The sequence below is a fragment of the Siphateles boraxobius genome, unplaced genomic scaffold (genome assembly GCF_051911475.1).
Source record: "Siphateles boraxobius isolate OS27281-9 unplaced genomic scaffold, OSU_SipBor_1 86, whole genome shotgun sequence".
NCBI lineage: Eukaryota > Metazoa > Chordata > Actinopteri > Cypriniformes > Leuciscidae > Siphateles > Siphateles boraxobius.
In genome coordinates, this window is record NW_027509215.1 from 1,657,508 (window position 1) to 1,678,652 (window position 21,145).

Sequence of the window (21,145 nt, forward strand, 5' to 3'; positions counted from 1 at the left end):
GCAACTTATGGTTAACAATTCAACATTATTTTACTGTAGTATTTTGATACTTTTTTCTTTGCATTTTTTTTACAATGTAGAAAACGAGAACTGCCACAGTTTACTCACAATTAAATCATAAACATTAATAGATACTCATTTGGAAGAGAGTTTTGTTTGTTTATTTCTTTCTTAATGCCATGTCTGCTTCTATAGCTATTTTAATTAGTGAAATTCAGACATTTTAAAATCGATTGACATTTAAGATTGATTGTAATTAAAACTCTAAAACTAAACATGGACTGACTTTGTCACAGCCATTTGCAAGAGAGTTTTGTTCTAATATATAATGCTTTAACAACAACAACAACAAAAAGTATGTTACCAAAAAATTACGTTGTTAAATGCTAATATTTCCATCCCTATTTTGTCGGCAGTTTCTTTTATTTTAATGGTAGTGTTCTAGTTGGCGCATCAAGCTGCTCTCTCGCAGTGTCTCTGGCTCTTCATCTTGCTTTAATCAACACAGAGACGAGTAAACTGTGTTAAGGAGAAAGGACCTATATGGAAAGATGTGGCACAGAAGCATGTGAGCGAGAGATATGCCAGGAAAACCAAATGGAAAATCCCTGACTTGTATTTGGCTCCATTTCTTTCTCATATTTTCCTGAGGGAGAAAGCCAGTCTATGACTCAAAGCTGTGCTATTTCCTGATTATATGCGCAGAGAGCATAAAACAGCTAAAGTTAGCTTGCTAATTCGAATAGCCTGTCAGACAGCAGTCAACGTTGATCTGATCTGATTTTATCTGATCTGTATATCTGTCTTATCTCTGCCGCAAACACACATACATCAGGCCTTCAAAAGGCTTAGAAAGTGCTGGCAGGGGTCAAAGTATCATTCACAGACACATTGTGAATATACAGTATATATTTAATATTATTATTATTTATCTGTCTGTTTTTATAACATCAATCCCTAAACACAGTAAAAATGAGAATTGAAATGAGTCAGAAACGTCCATGCAGTACTTCCAGTTACAATAGTGCAGTTTTGACAGGATGACACAGGCAACTAGTCTAAGCATGTAAAGCTGATTCACGAAGACATGCTAACACGCTGACACTGACCAAATGCAATAATGTGTGTGTGTGGGGGTTTATGGGTGTGGATGTGAACGTGTGCATCTGTGTAAGATCTGATCTGTTAAGCAATGTCATTTCCTATCCAAGTAAACAACTTTGTCATAAACAATCCTGAGACAAAAAATCCTGAAACAAACACGCTCATTCTGAGAGTAACAGTAGCAACTAGGAAGAGCTTATAGACAGATTTGACCTCATCTGACCCCTAAATCAGGGGTTTCCTTGCAACCTTGATCAAACTCACTTTCCTATCATTTTCTAGTAAGACATCTGAAGACCTTGATTAGCTTGATCATGTGTGTTTGCAACACTCCAATCAGAAGCGAGCATCCCTATGCCCTACTCACTCTGAAGGGCAGAGCCCTTGAGTTGCGTACACTATACGGAGGAATGCGTGTTGTATATGTGTATGCGTGGATAGTCTGTTTTGTGTGTGTTTTGGATTCCATTGGATCCACAGCCTGCCATTCTTCACCAAGGAAGATGATGCCCTGGTTAGCATTGAGGTTGTACGTGTATAGTTGTATACTACTCTGTCTTCTCAATTCATCACGTTGTGTTTAAGGCTGGGAAGGGAGCAGGTAAGTAAGTCATGTAACATGCATTGTGCACCATGTAGGATGTCCTTTTGTACTAAACAAACCAGTCAAAACAAAACTACTTAAATTATTCTGTTTATATGTTAACCTGAACTCTCTCGCCATCTAGCTTTAAAATGAATCACAAGGATTCGCCACCATGGGTCACATGACCATAAACGATAAAACGACTTCCTTGAAGTAACCATGGCATGTACCCTTCGCTAACGGACTTATGGAAGGGCCCTTTGTGAAGGGATTCAGGTATTCACTTTTGTTTGAAATGCCCCTACAAATGATGTCCCCTTCACGGAGTGCCCTTCGAAAACACCCTCAGCAGGGAAAGTGGACCTCGAGGGCCAGAGTTGAGAACCGCTGGCCTAAATTAATTAACCAGAGGTGTAGATGGTCTTGTGAATTCAATGAAGGACTGACAGCTACAGCTGCTAATTGATTTGGTGAGGTATCACAGGCATGTCTGAGCGGAGTCAGCACGACTGCTGAACAGGTCAAAGGGCATTTGCCGTTTGGTTAGCTGGGCAGACAGTCAGCGTCTCAGACTCAATGCAAGAAACTGATTGGACCGTATTATTAGCACATGACTCACATACAAATATATGTCAAATATGAGGAAGGAACAGTAAGGATGCACTCAGCTATTGCAAATTTGTCAGCTATTTTTTTATTTAGTTTTAATCTTGTTCTGTGTCAAATGTACTATTTAGTTTTTATCTTTAGTCAACCTTGTCTTGTTTTTGTTTAGTCAAGTTTTAGTCAACTAAATGTCTATAACGAGCATTTTAGTCTAGTTTAAATCAAATGAAAACGTAGTCACATATCATGCTGCATATTTTATTTTTTCGTCAATATACCCATATAGTCACAGTTATAGTTTAATGACCCTTATTGCCTCATCTTGGTCATGGAAAATAGGTTGACATTTGTCATATATTTCGTTAATGATTACCAGGATGCACAAATGTTAAAATGCCAGTTGACAACTAATATATATATATATCATCCACCATTGAAACCAGTAAGACTTTTAGAAATGGATGATTAGCAGAATATCCAGGATTGGAATCATATTGTTTTTTTAATCCCCATCAGAGTAAATGATGACTGGATTTTTGGAAGCTCTATGTTCTTCTCACATGATCAATAAGAGTTTGATTGAGTTGATGAATGGTGAAGTAAACAAGTATCTCTGCTGAGAGAGAACGGACAGACTGGTACCGCTCAGCATTTTACAGACAGCAGATGACGAGATGAACGAGGCTGGCGGTGGAGAGATCTGCTGACCTAAATTACTTCTAGTTTATTCATTAAAGAGAAATGACATGAGGAGAGAAAAACACTATCCACAGTGTTTCCTGAAAGAACAAGATGATGGCTGTGGAAGGAAATCAATGTAGACGACGAACAAAAACATTGGAGCTTAGCACGGCATTGAAGGGATCCATTTCTGACCACCTAATACAGAAAAATAATCTAAACAAACATACTCTCTGAATGTAATTTAAAACTTGCAGCAGTCTCAAACAAACAACAAAGACTCTATAGAGCTCGAAGTGACTGATCAGACACAGTAAAGCAAACATACTGTAATAAATGTATCAGTCACACACACACACACACACACACACACACACACACACACACACACACACACACACACACACACACACACACACACACACACACACACACACACACACACACACACACACAGTAAAGGCTCTTTCACACTAAGCACGACTCAATAAAGCCAAGCAAATAAAAGGGGTCTCTTGGATTATTATAGTCCTTTTTAACCCTTTATTAGATTTTAAAAGCTTGACTTTTTGGTTTTGTAGAATTTCAGTAGGAGGATTTGGCAATGCTGCCGAGTAGTTGTCGACCAATATATTGCCAGATATTTGGCTTTTTTATTTTTATTATCAGCATTACCCAGTCATTTCTTTTCCGTTTGGCCGATAAGTGTCACAAGTGGGCCTTTTATTTTGAGAGCTAAAAAACCCAGTCTTCTAAGAACCCAGAATCTGTGGTCATTATAGTCTTTATTTAACAGTTGTGTCTAATAGAAATAGAAAAGAGAACTATGCTGCTCTATATTCTAGTTGGCCGTTATGTCATATTATATCATGGCCCGCTATGTCATATGTGTAGCCTAATGCATGTAAAATTAGCATTGCCTGGTCTTTATTTGAGAAAACATTATTCCCAGTGCACTCAGAAAGGTCTCACAAATTTTTCATATATTTTTTCAAAAAGTATTAGCATTACAGATAGTATTACAGTATAATAGTATTCCTATTAAAGAATCAATATGTTGCTATTTTTTTTTCTAAATTATTTTCAAAAAAAAATTCTAATTATTTTAGTAAATACTATGTCTAGGGCTGCAACTAACGATTATTTTGATAATCGATTAATCTGACGATTATTTTTTCGATTAATCGATTAATCGGATAGAAATTAAATTAGATTTTTTTTTATTATAACTAAATAAAACCGTAAATCAGGGTATTTATGTGTAAAAGTGTACTTTAAAAAGTGCAAAAGCCACACATTGAGTTTTACTAATATCAATATTTGCATTGTTTTTAATGATAATTGCTGATGGCAAGTTGACAAACATGATTATTGTTAAAAAAAAATGATATCCAACATATTATGTTTTAACACAATTTTTGTTAAAACAAATTTACACAGACATGTTGTTCAGATGTGAATATCTGAACTAAAAACAAACTAAAAACATCTAAAATATATAATTCATTTAATTTGTATTTAAAATTAATTATATATAAGGAATATAAGGATAAAGAATATAATATATATTATATATAATATATAAAAGAATAATATAAGGATAAATTGATTAAATAAATATAGAAAGACTGAAAACAATTGTGTGAACGTAGAGCCGCAGTAGATCGCGTTTGAAAAACAATTAAAACTTAGTAGACAAATGCTATAAAAAGAGAACGGAATGGAGGTAACGTTACCCAGCAAGCTAACAGGCTTGAGTAAAGGACAGGAGAAATTATGCATTAGTGCACAAGCATTCGCTGAAAACCACTTAGTACAGTGACTAAAAAACAATATTTTACTGCTGCTGTTATTAACTGCCTTTATATTTAGTGCTTCGCTTTGTAAAGACCGTTTTAATTTAACCTATTTCTGCGGTAGCGCTATTTTAATCCATCACTTACGTTGCGAGCGAACTGATTGCGCAACCTGATGCTCGAGACAAAATACAGACATCCCAAGATCCCGGAAGTCCCGGGAGTCTCCCGCATATTGATTGCGACTCCCTGATGCCCGCGAATTAGTTCAAACTCCCGAAATCTAGAGCGCGCAAGCAAGAGCGCGCATGCGAGACAGAAGAGACTGCTCCAAACCGTGTAGCGCGCACGCTCGGCAGAGCGCCTGAGGGAGAGAGACCTTGCGTGTGTGTGCGTACCAGTAAACGCTCCCCGTGACGTAAGCAGACCAACTAATCGATAATGACATTCGTTGACAACGATTTTCATAATCGATTATAATCGATTTTATCGATTAGTTGTTGCAGCCCTAACTATGTCAAATAATGTGATTACAGCAATTGTACTGCTCTCTAAAATATAGGCTAGTTTGGCGGGCCAAAAAAATAATAATGTCGTTATCAGTCAACTACTACTCAGAATCAAATTATATACTGAACAAAAACGCAACACTTGTTTTTGCCCCCATTTTTCATGAGCTGAACTCAAAGGTCTAAGACTTTATTTACGTACACAAAAGGCCTATTTCTCTCAAATATTGTTCACAAATCTGTTTAAATCTGTGTTAGTGAGCACGACGAGCATGCAGATGAGCTTCCCTGAGACGGTTTCTGACAGTTTGTGCAGAAATTCTTTGGTTATGCAAACCGATTGTTGCCGCGGCTGTCCGAGTGGCTGGTCTCAGACGATCTTGGAGGTGAAGATGCTGGATGTGAAGGTCCTGGGCTGGTTTGCTTAAACGTGGTCTGCAGTTGTGAGGCCGGATGGATGTACTGCTAAATTCTCTGAAACGCCTTTGGAGACGGCTTATGGTAGAGAAATGAACATTCAATTCACAGGAACCAGCTCTGGAGGACATTCCTGCAGTCAGCATGCCAATTGCATGCTCCCTCAAAACTTGCAACATCTGTGGCATTGTGCTGTGTGATAAAACTGCATATTTTAGAGTGGCCTTTTATTGTGGCCAGCCTAAGGCACACCTGTGCAATAATCATGCTGATCAGCATCTTGATGTGCCACACCTGTGAGGTGGATGGATTATCTCAGCAAGGGAGAAGTGCTCACTAACACAGATTTAGACAGATTTGTGAACAATATTTGAGAGAAATGGGCCTTTTGTGTACATTTTAGAGTCTAAGATCTTTGAGTTCAGCTCATGAAAAATGGGGGCAAAAACAAAAGTGTTATAATTTTGTTCAGTATATATATAATGAATGAGTTACACAGAAAGGTTAGGCCAAACCAAAACCCCTTGTGTGTACACTTTGTGGTTGAGGTAACACAAACTTTACTTGCTTTTCATCGCCATGTTTGATATAATGATTCCCTTGTTAGTTAGGAACACATGCACAAACACAGACACACAATAGGGTGGGAACACTGTCTTTATAATCTGCCCTCCAGGAAAAGATTTATTGTCTACTCGTACACACCAATAACCCAAAAGGGAAAGTGGTGCGCCTCATCTGAGTGACAGGTAACTATAACACGATTTCCTCAAGCATGTGACTCACTATGAGTTGGTGATGTCATAATAATAATGTTGAAAGTCATAATGACTGTTACTGTTGTAACGCACCACACCCACTAAGATATGGTTCTTTCACCATATGTGGCTATCACCTGAACTTGTTTACCAACAAACTTCTCTCAAACACATATACTTAAAACTAATGATTGTTGTAAAGTTGAATGTCTGAGTTTTTGCAGTGTTTCATTTTTAAAAACTATCATATAACACAATAATCCACTTTCAAGTAGGTTCACAATCAAATGAACCATGCAACCAACCCAAGTCAGACAATCAGCCAACCTGAGTTTCACGAATTACCTGTTCAAGTTACTTAATATCAGGCTAAAACTGAAAGAAAGAACAACGACAGTCTGTCTGGCCATGCAAGAGGAGTGAGTTAAAGCTAATGGAGTGAACACTGGAATTTTGTGTCCCTGAATGACTCTTTCAGCACAGAGGCCTGCTAACGATATGAAATAATATGCCAGAACTGTGATCTCAGGTTAGACAGCACACTCATTTGTTTAAAGTAACAGAACCTGAGAGTGTCTGCAGGCCAAAAGAAACAGACATGACAACCTGGCTTGTCCATGTGTTTGTTTAAAACTTTGTAAATTTCCCACAAGGATTCAAGTTTATGTTTCCACCTGGCCAAGACAAATGCTTTTGAATGCAGCCACTGATTTAATATCGTTTCAGAATCGAATCTGGGCATCGGCCTTTATAAATAAAAATATCTTTAGTGTGTATGCATGCATCATATATATACTCTTTAAGGAAAGAAGCTCCTTACGGTCATCAAGAGTGCATTTATTTGATCAAAAACAAAAAAAAAACTGAAATATTGTGAAATATTATTACAATTTAAAATATACTGAAATATAAAAAAGACTGGAGTAATGATGCTGAAAATTCAGCTTTGCATCACAGACATAAATTATATTTTAAAGTATATTAAAATAGAAACCCATTATTTTAAATAGTAATAATTTCACAATATTAGTTTTTTCTGTATTTTTGATCAAATAAATGCAAAAACATTAAAAAAAGTAATGTTTCCAAACTTTTGTTTTGACTAGTGCTGTGTGTGTGTCTGTTTGTATGTATGTATATATATATATATATATATTAGGGCTGGGAAAAGATTAATCGCGATTAATCGCATCCAAAATAAAAGTTTGTGTTTACATAATATATGTGTGCACTGCGTATAATTATTTTGTATATATAAATACACTCACATGCATGTATACATATAAGAAAAAAATTATATTTTTATATAAAAAAATTATATTTATATAATTAAATATATACATGCATGTGTATTTATATATATGCAAAATAATTATACACAGTGCACACACATATATTATGTAAACACAAACTTTTATTTAGGATGCAATTAATCGCGATTAATCTTTTCCCAGCCCTAATATATATATATATATATATATATATATTATATATACATATATATATATATATATATATATATATATATATATATATATATAATAATTTTTATTTATAATGGCTGATAGGAGATATCCTAAATAATTTATTATTATTAATACCATTATATTTATGCAATGTAGAAGAGCATAAATATAAATAAATAAGTTGACAAATTCAACTCGACTATCTGTCTCTCACTAGACCTATGGAATACTTATCTCAGGTCAAATGATGGATGGGCGGTTCTGACACTTCAGATTAAATCTGAGGTATTGATTGGATTTGTGACTCATTCAGGTATGTAAGCAATGTCATTGGTGAATACCATAGACTGTAAGGTGAATTCACATACTTTTGACAGCATCAGACTTTAATCACACACACACGCGCGCGCGCGTAAATCTGAATTAGTGCTACAGGTCAATGCTGGCCCTTGGGTCAAAGTTCTCCATGTTAATCATTACAATATTTGAGAACCGCAATGTTCAGTGTGTACTCACCCATGGCGGCAGCTCTGAGCTCCGGACGGTCTGACGCACCGCTCGCTCCTCATGTTCCAGAAACGCCAGTGCCTGGTTGACCCGAGCGAATCTGGATCCCTGGTTTCGCCTGAGCCAGAACAGCACGGCCAGGCCGATGAGGACCCAGCTGAAGCTGAACTCCAGATATCCCAGCACGTAGATGGGAAAAATCACCAGGAATGTCTTGGCGAACTTAATTCCCATCTGCGTGGCGTCCGTCACCGAAGAGCGCGGCTCCTCGTCCGGTACAACCGGCTTGGGAGTTTTGACATCGTTGGGGGTCGGAGCAGAACCCGGTCCGTACTGACTGACCGCTGGTGCTGGTTTGGGTTCCACTCCGTTTGCTGACGCACTCATCTTCAAAGTACACAAATCCAAAACAAACAACAAAACTAAAAACTAAAGAAACAAGAGAGTTTCTAAAGAAACATCTTAAACATGTAAGAATATTTATAGTAAACAAAACGAGTCGCGTCGCTCGGTTCCGGCTCTTCTCAGGAGCGCAGATGATTGGATCAGCGCTGCTCCCTAAACTGCTCCCCACCCGACCTTGCCTTGTATGGAGCAGCCGTCGGCCCGTGATTTTCCGCCCTTCACAACGAACTTCAACTCGGTCGAGTCTTCCAACTGCTGCCCCGTCTCTGAGCGCGTGCCACGTCTCGCTGGCCCTATAGCATTCGTCACCGCGCGAGCTGTGAGCGGCACCACCTCTTGCACTCACCACATCCTGCAACAACACACGCACTCTCACCAAACCCGCTGTTCTGGACACACACAGTGACAGGAAGCTTCAGTTCTCAGAGGCAGAATGAGGGTGGCGCAACGAGCGTGCACGGGCGGTCCGGAAGCGCCACCTTGTGGTCTAAACTTAATACACAGAAACTCTTCACAGTTTATGATTAATATAAGCGCATTCATTATCTATCTATCTATCTATCTATCTATCTATCTATCTATCTATCTATCTATCTATCTATCTATCTATCTATCTATCTATCTATCTATCTATCTATCTATCTATCTATCTATCTATCTATCTATCTATCTATCTATCTATCTATCTATCTATCGGACTAAACATGCAGAAACTCTTCATGCGTATTCATAAGTTTACTATTAGGCTACACTGTAAAAAGGATAGTGATTTTAATGGTAAAAGACTAAAAAGGCTACGGTGAAAAACTGTTAATTGGTTAACAGAAAGTTTCCTTACTTAGCCTACTATAACTGATAGATCTAACCGCTACATTTTAGGGTTTAGGTTACAGTTTTTGGACGTGAAAAGGAACAAATCATTGTAGGCTATAATTTACGGTGAAAAAAACGTAAATTGACATTCACACAATTCCCTGCGTGACACTACACATTTGGTGTATTTTGTTGAAATAACTGTTTGTTCAAAGTTTTTCTTAGTTTTTTTCTTATCAGTTATGGTTTAATGTTACATTTAATGTTGTTGAATTAATGTTCGTTGCATTTTTTTAAATTTTACGTGCTTCCATGATGGTGTTTAGAGTTTGTGTGAATAACACTGTGCAGCTTCTATTAATCTTAGATTTCTCAGCTTGAGGATAAACTAATTTTGATAAACTGTAGTTCATAATGAGATTCCAATCACCATTGAGATTGGAAGTTGTCAGTGTAAGTCTATTACAATAGAAGCCTATTCTATACCAAACAGATTTTAATAGGCTACTTAGGCCTACGGGTTTCGGCGCCGAGTCTATTTTTGCTACGCTGCTCAGGCTCAGTTAAAGTGAATAAGCATACTTTTGATGAACAAAATAAAATATGATTTCACAAAAAAAGTGCCCAAAATGCACAGAATCATGTCTAGTGAGTTTTAACAAGAACTGGAGTTGGCAAAAAAAAAAAAAAAAAATGAAAATGAAGACTCAAAAATATTTATAGAAGATTTAGGCTATACCCATTTAAACTTGTTTTTATTTATTCCATTTGGGTGAAAGTATGATATATATATATATATATATATATATATATATATATGTGTGTGTGTGTGTATATATATATATATATATATATATGTGTGTGTGTGTGTATATATATATATATATATATATATATATATATATATATATATATATGTGTGTGTGTGTGTGTATATGTATATATGTATGTATATATATATATATATATATATATATATATATATATATATAGGCCTATATGTATTATATATATAAACTAAAGTATACTAGCCAAAAAATATTATATATAAGCTTTCTTTTAGTTTATGTAGAATACACAGGCAGCTAGGCTAGCACAACCCAAATCAAACCCGAGTGTGAGTTTTTTGTGTGTGTGTTTTATTTTTTATCGGAGTTTGCAGTCTTCTAAACATATGGAAAGTATGACTGAAAAGACAAGATCGGAGCCGTTTTCTTCGTTGTTTATGCGAATGTTGTAGGCTACAACTCCCCATAACAAACTTTCAAGACTGTCAATTTTATAAACGACCAACTTCTAAAAACAAATTTTATAGTTGTCTTTGTAAAGAATTCGCTTATATATGTAGCTTTGGAGCCGCTGCTGTGACACTGTACAAACGCTTCCAGTGTGAATACTCTCTCGCGCGTCTGCAGCTGAAGTAACGATGTAGTTACGCCGACGCGCTGCTCAAGCAGTTCAAGTGAAACCCAAACCGCTGTCTGCTGCAGCCTGCAAGACTTCAAGTTACGCCCACTTCAAACATGCATTTTGCCTTTAGTTCACTAGATGGCAGTGAATGTACATTGTGATCCTCAACAAAAGTTTGCACGGCAGACATGTTTTCTCAATAAGAATAGTTGAAAATATTTTATTGACATATGAAAAGACAGTGACATAATCAAAGTGCTTTTGTATCTTACATGTAATGAAAGCTTCAAAAATAAATAAAGATATAATAAACACACATTGTGCATATGTCATTCTGTCCATTCCTCCCTCCTTCCCTCACTTTCTCTCTCTCTTGATATAGACATAAAACAGGAGAGATCAGCTGCTGCTGGGCAATGAGTCTAGAATGCAAATTCCATTTCACATAGATCTAAATTTATGCGTATCACAGTGCCGATATGATCTTGTTCATATACATGATACAATTACGTTTGTTAGCCTAAACTATTAAAGTCACAAAAAATTATGTTGCAAAAGCTAGACAAAACAAAACAAACAATTTTCTGCACATAAGTAACAATTATGAAAATGACTTAACATTAGTATCATTAAAATGATAAACATGCTAAATGAGTATGTGGTATTTTAATACAGCTTCAAAAATGTGTATCAACAAAGACAACAACAACTCAAGCATAAAACAACAATATATGCAAAGAAAATATGTAAAAGCACAAATATGACATATATTTGTGATCACAGGTTTAAAAACACTAATAAATAACATGGATTTAATTGGCAACAGCAATAATCATAATATAAAATCCCGTTCTTTAAATTAAATTTAGTATGCAAGTTAAAAAAATAACCAACACTAGCAAAATATTGGGCAACACAATCAAAAATGAAAATAAGAACTTAAAGATATGCTACAGGAGTCCTTTAAGTCTTTTAAGTCCTTCTGTGAATGATGTGCGAGTGTGTGTTAGCTATTTTTAGGGTGCTCAATCTACAGTTAGCAGGCTGACAGAAGTGCTGAGAGTGAGAAGGTGCTGGAAATCATGGTTGTTGTGCCTATCTTTAAGATCATTGCGTGTGTGTTTCTACATGTTGTAAGCCACATATATGGGGTCGAGCTGGTCGGCGAGGAAACCGTCTCGCAGGTGCATGCGTTGCTTCTCTCCGCGAGAGTTGATGGGAATTACGCCCGTATCCACGACGACCACCACACCCACAATCAAGTAGTGTTCTTCTAGAACCACATTAGTTACCATTGGAACCAGATCTAGAGCTTCCTGTTCAGAACCCTCCAACTCCACCACCACCACTAGGAGATTCGTCCATGTGAACACCGCACTGAATGAGAGAGAGAGAAAGTTTGAACCTTGCGCTATGAATGCAAAATAGCTCGATTTCACAAGTAGCTGCTTTTCTAAAATGTGTATTCATTGTGCAATGCAACTACGCTAGGCATTAGCATAAACTGTCTTCATCTGCACTGCAGTTAGTTTTGACTCTCTGATCAACTACTGTATTGTCAGCAACATTATGAAGAGAATCTTGCAGAGCAAACAACTTTATGGATGGCTACCTGAATAATAACATATCCAGTTTAAGGGCACAGACATTTAAAGGAAACTATTTCCTACTTGAATATTGAGGCTCGTGACTGCCAGGAAAAACACATGTTAATGTTAAATGTGGCTTATCCAATTATTTTTATGATTTATTAAAGTGTGTCGAGACTTTGGTTATTAACTCGTGTTATTTAATGTGCAGCAGCTGTTTCTTCAGTTCAGTATTTTCAAATATATTTTAGGTTGTATTTCCAGTAAAAGTAAGTTTGCTTCCATGTATACCCCACCATTTAAAAGTTTGGGGTCGACAAGATTTACTTTTTCAAAGAAAATAATACATTTAATAATCAAGAATGAATTAAAGTGATCTAAAGTAACAGTAAAGACATTTATAATGTTACAAAAGTTTTCTACTTCAAATAAATGCTGTTCTTTTGAACTTTCTATTTAAAGAATCCTAAAATGATCATGATTTCCACAAAAATATTAAGCAGCACAAATGTTTTCAACATTGATAATAACAAAAAATGTTTCTTGAGCATCAAATCAGCGTATTAGAATGATCTCTGAAGGATCATGTGACACTGAAGACTGGAGTTATGATGCTGAAAACGCAGCTTTACATCACAGGAATCAAATACATCTTAAAATACATTAAAATCGAGAACTTATTTTAAATTGTAATAATATTTCACAATATTATTTCAAAAACAAATCTTACCAACCCCAAAATATCCTGTAATATAAAACGATTATCGTATCACAATATGACATGGTTCCCACCCCTAATCTCTATGTGTGTGTGTGTGTGTGTGTGTGTGTGTGTGTGTGTGTGTGTGTGTGTGTGTGTGTGTGTGTGTGTGTGTGTGTGTGTGTGTGTGCGCTCACCACTCTGTGATATTCCGATGTGCCCTGATGATGGACGTTTCAATGTCAATGGGATGGTATTTCATACCTCTCAGCTCCATGACTTCATCTAACGCTCCCACCACATAAAGGGCATCGTGCCTTTCTGAACACACAAATAAAACAACTCATAACAACTCCACTGCTCAATGCAAATCAAATATCTTTCTCTCTATGAATGCAAAGACAATCCCTCTTTATCTGTGACAAAATGCCCAATATATATTGAACACACACACACACACACACACACACCTCCGCTTGCATCAGTGAGGTCGGTCCTGCGCAGAAACCCCAGGTATCCGGTTCTGGCCCACACAGTCTGAGTGTCTCCAAAGCTCAACCTGGCTCCGAAATGATCCGAACGCACATTTTCCTCTCCGAACACAGTGAAGTACCCACTGGCATTCTGTGGACTATGGACCCAGATCTGCACACATTTTAAAACGGACATAAGTGAGATGCTTGGCTATGAGGAGATATTCCTTTATTTGATAGACAAGTGAGTGCTACTGGTCTAACCTCCCCTAAATGAGAGTCTCCGATTGGTCCCTTCGTCTCTGGGTTAGCGATGATGATGCGTACACCAGGTAAAATCTGTTAAAAAAAATAAAGAAAAAAGTCACATTTTGGAATCTAATGTGGTTAACTTTTAATTTAAGGAAACAAAAAAATAAACATTTAACTGTCTTACTAACCTTCCCAGACTCCATGAGTGGTAAACTATGTGGAGATCCTCTTTCAACCAGTCTCACCCTGCAAACACATACAGTCTTACTTCAGATGAGGATCTGATAGAAGAAAAATTATATTGTTCCAAATGTATGACAGCGTTTTTTTCTTGGAAATACATTTAAAAAAAATGGATTTGTCTTATATTCAGGGTCTGGACTTTTACATATGAATTATACAGCTGCAAGAATAGGGAGAGCTAAATAATACGTGTAAAGTGACTTGAGTGTTCCCCCATGACTGATAAACGCAGCAGAGTCATCAAACAACTCTCATTAAGCAGCCAAGAAATATGGTGTGTAAGAGTGTAATGTTAGAAGAAAAGTCTTAAAAATGCTAAAAGCTTAGTCCTAAAATGTTTGCTTCGAAGAAATTGACAATCAAGTGTGTCAGTACATAGACAAAAAAATAATGAGGGGCTGCCCATAACTAGAGCCATATTCAGCTGAAATCACTGGAATTCGGCAAAGAGATGAACATCCCCACCAGCGAGGCCCCTCGTTTCTTATTTTGGCTATGTACGGACACACTTAAAATATCTCAATATCTTCAATATCTTCAAAGCGGAATGTCTTTTCAGCGCTATATAATTGACTTAAGGAGAAAAACATTCATATTCCCTGGATCAGATGGGTAATGCGGTTCAAACACCTGTATTTTTTTAAAAGGAGGGAAGGGCTCCTCTTATAATCAGGGCAGTCTTATATTCATAACAATACCGTAATATTTTATATATATATATAATTTTTTTATTTTTAATATATTATATAATATTTAGTTTCATATATTCTGAGAATTAACATTAAAGGCCTTCTTCCACAGACCATTTCTTGAAAATAAAAACTACCTTTTGAATGGTACTGTCCTAATCTGTAATAATTTTGTCCCTTTTGTAGCATCTTTGTAAGAATGAAAATAATGAAACACCTAATGTGTGTGTGTGCGTGTGTGTCTTGCCTGTCATGTCTTAGTGCTCTCATGTCCACATAGACAGTTGTTGGATCAGGTCCTGATGTTCCCTGCACAAACACACAGATCACACTCTATAAAATGCAGTCAAAAATACTTAATCGCCTACCAGATGAGCACGATGCTTTACTTTTTGATGGTCAAGGTGACTTGCATTAAAAGTGAACAAAGTGTACAAATTTATAGTGCATGGACAGGTTTCAACCAATCAGCAAAAGAAGGAAGGTAGAGGTAGATTAGTCCAAAGTCTTCGCAACCACCCTGAAGCTAATCAAGAGTTGTCCAAATGCAGAAATTTTTTTTGCACCCTTTATGACTGAATCCGGAGATAAGCATGCTTTCGTTTCTCTCACTCGCATTTTATCACCTGTGTGGACAGTTCTGGACAAGAGCACTGAAGCTGAAGTCATTTGAGGTGATGTTAACACTGGTTTGCCAATTAGTCAGCTAGTAAAAATTAGTGGTCATGCACACAGGACGATAATTAGTAGATTTACTCCCACATCTAAATATGGTAGTAACAACTGAAAAAAAGTCAAGAGTTATGAAATGATGTGGATCAGTTGAAGTTCAGTCATACCTGCTCAGCAAGCTTCCCCAACCTATGAGGCTACATGAGGAGAGGAAGATGTAATGTATAAATATGTTAAAAAGTAACTTAAATAATAAACTTAAAACTAAATAAGTAAATCAAATAGAAGGTTGAATGAGTTACATGACTAGTAAAAAGAAATCAAACTGAACACTGGGGATGCTGCTAGACTATGAAATCCGATATGGGTCATATTCTTGCCTATACTGACCTGTAGGCAGACTGCGAGATTGACCCTGCAGCCGAAGGCAGTGCTGACGGCACGAGGGTGAAGCCCCACATCCTTAAAGAGCTTACAGAAGGACTGTGTCAGAGCAACACGAGGCCTCTCTTCCGCCACAACCACACATGAACGCACACGGGTCAGATCCATCCCACGGGCCTGAGAGAGACACACACACAAATACAGGGGTGAACTCTAAAACTGTTATTTTAGTATTATTGAGATACTATTCATATTTTGAATTCATTTTTATTTCTATATTTTGTGTTTTTATTTTAATTTCAGTTAAAGTTTTAGCAATTTTTTGTATTTTTGTCATTTTTATTTTTTGTCAGTTTATCAGTTTGAGTTTTTTAGTGCAATACATTAAGTTAAACTATATCAGGGTTGCCAACTCTCACGCATCTGGCGTGACACTCAAGCATTCAGCCTCAATCTCACGGTCTCACGCTCAACAAAGAAATCTCACGCTAAATTAGACATGCTTCTGTGCTGTATTTTTTTTCACTCATGTGCACTAATTTCCGAATTACTATAAGCAAGTTCAGGCTCTTAACTACTGATTGGACCATTGCATTTTCTCACGCAGAGAAAAATCGCGGACAAAGAGGACACTGACACCGACAGACTAGACAGAGAAGGTTACTTTTGATATGGAACAAATTCTCAGCTGTCAGTTTCTGTCAATATTTCCAACGTTGAGGCGCTTTAAATGTGACAGATCGCTGTAGCGCGTCATTTCAAACGGCACGTGATACAGTAACCTACAACCCCCCCCCCTCCCCGTCAACAAATCTCACCCCCAACCAATGTAAATTCTCTCATCATTTACTCACATTCATGCCATCCCCAATGTATATCCCCAAGTTTTTTAAGAGAATAATCCATCTCTGTGACGTTTGAAAAACCACACACAGCGATCATATTGTAAACCATACAACCACAGTGGATGAACCAATGTCTTCTGAAGCGAAACATGTCTGTAAGAAAATACCAATATTTGTAACTTTAAAAAAAACTATAAATCATTGCTTCCGGACCGGTCTACTGTCATACGAGCGTTGTGAAGATTGCGCGAGAAGTAGCGGCCCCATTGTAACCTACTACTTTGTTGTAAGGATGCATTCGACACAAGTTACCTTGAACGAATATATTTAATTTAGAGGGAAACGCAAAAAGAATACAGAATGGTGCAGCATATATCAGCCTCTGGCCAACTCTGCGTGACTGCCAGGCTCCGGGGGAAACCCCAAAAATGGGTGTTAAAGAAACATCCCCAGACCTTGTGAACTTCACAATGCACTTACTTTTGTGTTAAGCTGAACTTGTGAATGCTCGTATGACAGTAGACCAGAAGCAATGATATAAAAAAAAAGTGAAAAATATTAGTATTTTTCTTACACACACCAATCGTTTCGCTTCAAAAGACATCCACCTGTGTTGTATGGATTACTGTCACGATCTCTGTGTGATTTTTCAAGTGTCAAACAAGCGCCAGCTATTCACTCGCATTATATGGACACAAAAAGATGGATTACTTTCCTAAAAAAAATTGTTTATTTGAAGAAAGACAGTCATATACATTGGGGATGGCATAAGAGTGAGTAAATGATGAGAGAATTTTCATTTTGGGGTGAACTATACCTTTAACGATAATAATCCTGATGAGAAGCAGATTGAAATTATGTGTTTGTGTGTGTGTTTGTGCACACCTTTAGAGAGTCAGTGAGAGAGCTGAGAGATCTCGTGCAGAGCTCCATCACAGAGTACGAGCAGAACGTGTCTCGGACTTTAAACTGACTAACGGACTGCAGCCACAAAGCAGGGTTCACCTCCAGATCCATCGGAGAGATGAGAACAGACTGCTGCCCTGCAAACACGCTACGCACAGAAAACAAGCACACAAATTAACACCCGTGTTTGCTGAGTGTTCATCTCAGGCGAGTGCACAGGTGATCCATACCTGCAGAGACACCACAAGACGAAACCAAGGCCGCAGTACGGGTCGAGACATACGGCCACCTCTCGAGAGGGATACAACTCACACTGCAGTTTAACAGAGCGACACAGAGCACTGGTTGCATTGTGAGACATCTTCAGAGAAAGAGAGAAATTTTTTATTTTTTATTTAACAAATAATTATTACAAACATTTTTTGTCCCTTCATTAGAAATATACAATAGGGTCCAAAAGGCAGAGTCTCACCACATGTGAAAATGTTTCTAATTCAACATATTTTATTATAGATTATATAAGATAAGATAATATATAAGAAATACATATTTTTTTATCATATTTGGGTGGCTGTGGCATCAAAAAGTTTGAAAACCCCTGCTTTACATAACACACACATGCACGCACGCACACTCTTTTTTTGGGGACTCTCCATAGATCTAATGGTTTTAATACTGTACAAACTGTATATTCTATCCGCTTACTGTACACTAACCCTATCCATCACAAAAAAAAATCTTAAAAAAAACCTCATTCTGTATGATTTATAAGCTTATTTCCTCATGGGGAAATTTAGGTTTTAAAACTAATTTAGTAAAACAACATTAGTAACAGGTATGATGAGACAAACCTTTACTCCAGCAAGCATGCCTGTAGTGGACACACTAAAGTCCAGATACGCCAACGAGTCTGGGTCACATGGCTTAAACAGCAGGGGACAACGCTTCTTAGGCAAATCGTCTAACAAATAGACACACACATATTTCTGATGAGCACTTGATATTTGTAACCTCAGAACAAAGATCTCATGTCTCTGACTAATTCACCTGTTTCCAGGATAGGAGGCCATGATTTAAAGTCCACAGCCACTGACGCATCTCTGGACCTCAGAAGTTTAGAGATGGCTTGGGAGGTCATAACACACACTGAACGACTCACCTGTATACACCAACATTTTTATTCATTAAAAATTGTAATGTTTCAAAAGCTGATGTTTTGTCTCATTCTATAATGCATCACATTTACAATAATTTTAATTATTTCACTTTTAAGTTATTAAGATATCTCTAATAATTTAATTCATGACAGAGGTGTGTCCTTACCTCTAGGATCATTTTAACTGTGGGTAGAGTAGTGGGGATATTCTGAGGGTGAGGCGGCCGTACAGTTATAGGAATACAGCCTGCATACAGACAGCCATAAAATGCAGCGATCAGATCTAGACCTGAAACAAAAAAACACACACAGATATAAATCTTCGTGTAATAAAACTACATCTGTAACATAAAGCTGGAATTCAGCCACTGCACATTTACTCATTATCATTTATGACTTATTTAACTGCAATGTGATATTTTAATTAAATTTTAATTTAATCAAATGCTTCATAAAGCAAATGTGATGTGATTTCTCTACAGATTTAATTGGAGTGTGAATGACTCTTGAATGTGATATAAACAACAGGACCGTCTGCTGTAGCTGATCTGACTTCATGAAATGCTACAATTAGCACCACAGAAAAACTACAACAAATTCTACCCTGAACCAGAGTTCAGTACAAAAATTTTAAATGTACATCACTCGTGGGAAGTTTATTAACTGGTGCTCAGACATAAAACAAAAATCTGATAATTTATGTACAGCTTAATTTTTCTGAAATAAAGGCAGATGTGTATTATTGCAACCTGCAGATTTATTGGCAAACTTTAGAGTATGTTCAGTGCATTTGTCTTTAAAATATCTTAATTTGGGAGCTTTTCACAGAAAATATTAGATGAATTAATTTGCACATCATGCAATCAACAGGGGTTTTGCAGGTTTTATGAAGGTAAATTTAAGACTTTAAGGCCAAGTAAATGAATAAATTGAACAATACATAAATATGTTAATATAATAAAACTCTAAATGTAAATGTCTAGGGAGAAACACAAGGAGTTGTATTAGCAACACTTCAGAGTTTAAAAATACCACAGATATTCATTACTTTTTTATTTAACGAATTTAATTTAATTAAAAAAAGAAGACTACTAGGATATGTAAAGATCTTTTACTTTACCTTCTGATTTGTAAGTTTTTTTCTCAGTATTTTTGTCTTGTTTTCCCGTGCAAATGTCTAAAGATTCTTAAATCAAGATGCATTTACTTGAGGGCTAATGGGCAAAAAAAAAAACTTAATTTAAAGGGAAGTTTTGATAACTCATTGACAGATGTTAGTTCTTGTTTTAATCATAAACTCACTTCATGTTAAATTTTAAGATTCTGAGGAATTGTTTAATTTTTTGCAATGCATGCAACATTTAATGCCATGACTTCATGAATTTTAGACTTTCAGCTCTGATTTAAGACATTTTTAAGGCCTTAATTTGTGTAAGGGCAAAATAAGACTTATAAACTTTTTACTAATTCAAATCAAGTTAGCCGGAGTGTGTATGTGTGTGCTTACCTGGTGGATACACTAATGCTACATGGTCTCCATCTCTTAGCTGTCCTCTTTCATACAGCATAGTGGCAATTTTCTCAGCTCTCTTGTGAAGCTGTAGACAGGTCAGAGAGCTTCCTATTGCACCCTGAAACACATGCGCACACACACAAAATCAAATGGAGGTCAGAAAGGCTCCTGATTTTTAATCATTTTGTAAACACACTGCTGAGGGAAATGAGAAAAGCAATATGTGTGTGTTACCCTTGAGTTAATGAGCGTGTACAGTATGTGGTCAGGTGTTGTCTGAGCTCTCCACTGCAGCACCTCCGACAGAAAGAGAAACTAGAACACATAAAAGAAAGAATAGTCAGTCCGAAAGAAAGAAACACACACACACACACACACACACACGAAAAGTCTGTGATTTTCTGATAAATATTAAGATTGTGATTAAAATTGTGATTTTTTTTTGTAAATATCTCTAGGTTTGCTGTGCTGTTTTGAAGGGTTGCACAATTTGGCCCCCAAAAGAGTGAATATATCTATATATAAATTATACAATTATTATTGCTATCATTATTAAATAACAATAAAGTATTTTAATAAAGTAAAACATCGATAGTCATTTTATTTTACAGTACAACAGTACACCGCTGTCATTTTTGTTGTGTTTATTTTGTTATTGAAAGGAA

General features: G+C 36.6%; 2 protein-coding genes across 4 annotated transcripts in view; both read right to left on the minus strand.

The window, feature by feature from the left end:
- The window catches only part of esyt2a (extended synaptotagmin-like protein 2a), a 31,830-nt gene extending 22,560 nt beyond the window's left edge, over nucleotides 1–9,270 (minus strand). Inside the window, exon 1 of one of the 2 annotated variants that reach the window (XM_077221763.1) lies at nucleotides 8,440–9,270. In XM_077221763.1, coding sequence (XP_077077878.1) covers nucleotides 8,440–8,817 — 378 coding nt within the window. In that variant the 5' untranslated portion in view covers nucleotides 8,818–9,270. The remainder of the gene's footprint in view (nucleotides 1–8,439) is intronic. The other variant, XM_077221762.1, reaches the window with a different exon arrangement.
- A 1,979-nt stretch (nucleotides 9,271–11,249) lies between these two features.
- The window catches only part of dip2cb (disco-interacting protein 2 homolog Cb), a 39,849-nt gene continuing 29,953 nt past the window's right edge, over nucleotides 11,250–21,145 (minus strand). The window contains exons 25-39 of one of the 2 annotated variants that reach the window (XM_077222437.1): nucleotides 20,715–20,795; nucleotides 20,475–20,598; nucleotides 19,135–19,256; nucleotides 18,859–18,970; nucleotides 18,663–18,772; nucleotides 18,042–18,172; nucleotides 17,791–17,959; nucleotides 16,067–16,237; nucleotides 15,844–15,873; nucleotides 15,252–15,313; nucleotides 14,261–14,318; nucleotides 14,085–14,159; nucleotides 13,818–13,992; nucleotides 13,545–13,668; nucleotides 11,250–12,435 (exon numbers count right to left, since the gene is read on the minus strand). In XM_077222437.1, coding sequence (XP_077078552.1) covers nucleotides 12,183–12,435; nucleotides 13,545–13,668; nucleotides 13,818–13,992; nucleotides 14,085–14,159; nucleotides 14,261–14,318; nucleotides 15,252–15,313; nucleotides 15,844–15,873; nucleotides 16,067–16,237; nucleotides 17,791–17,959; nucleotides 18,042–18,172; nucleotides 18,663–18,772; nucleotides 18,859–18,970; nucleotides 19,135–19,256; nucleotides 20,475–20,598; nucleotides 20,715–20,795 — 1,797 coding nt within the window. In that variant the 3' untranslated portion in view covers nucleotides 11,250–12,182. The remainder of the gene's footprint in view (nucleotides 12,436–13,544; nucleotides 13,669–13,817; nucleotides 13,993–14,084; nucleotides 14,160–14,260; nucleotides 14,319–15,251; nucleotides 15,314–15,843; nucleotides 15,874–16,066; nucleotides 16,238–17,790; nucleotides 17,960–18,041; nucleotides 18,173–18,662; nucleotides 18,773–18,858; nucleotides 18,971–19,134; nucleotides 19,257–20,474; nucleotides 20,599–20,714; nucleotides 20,796–21,145) is intronic. The other variant, XM_077222439.1, reaches the window with a different exon arrangement.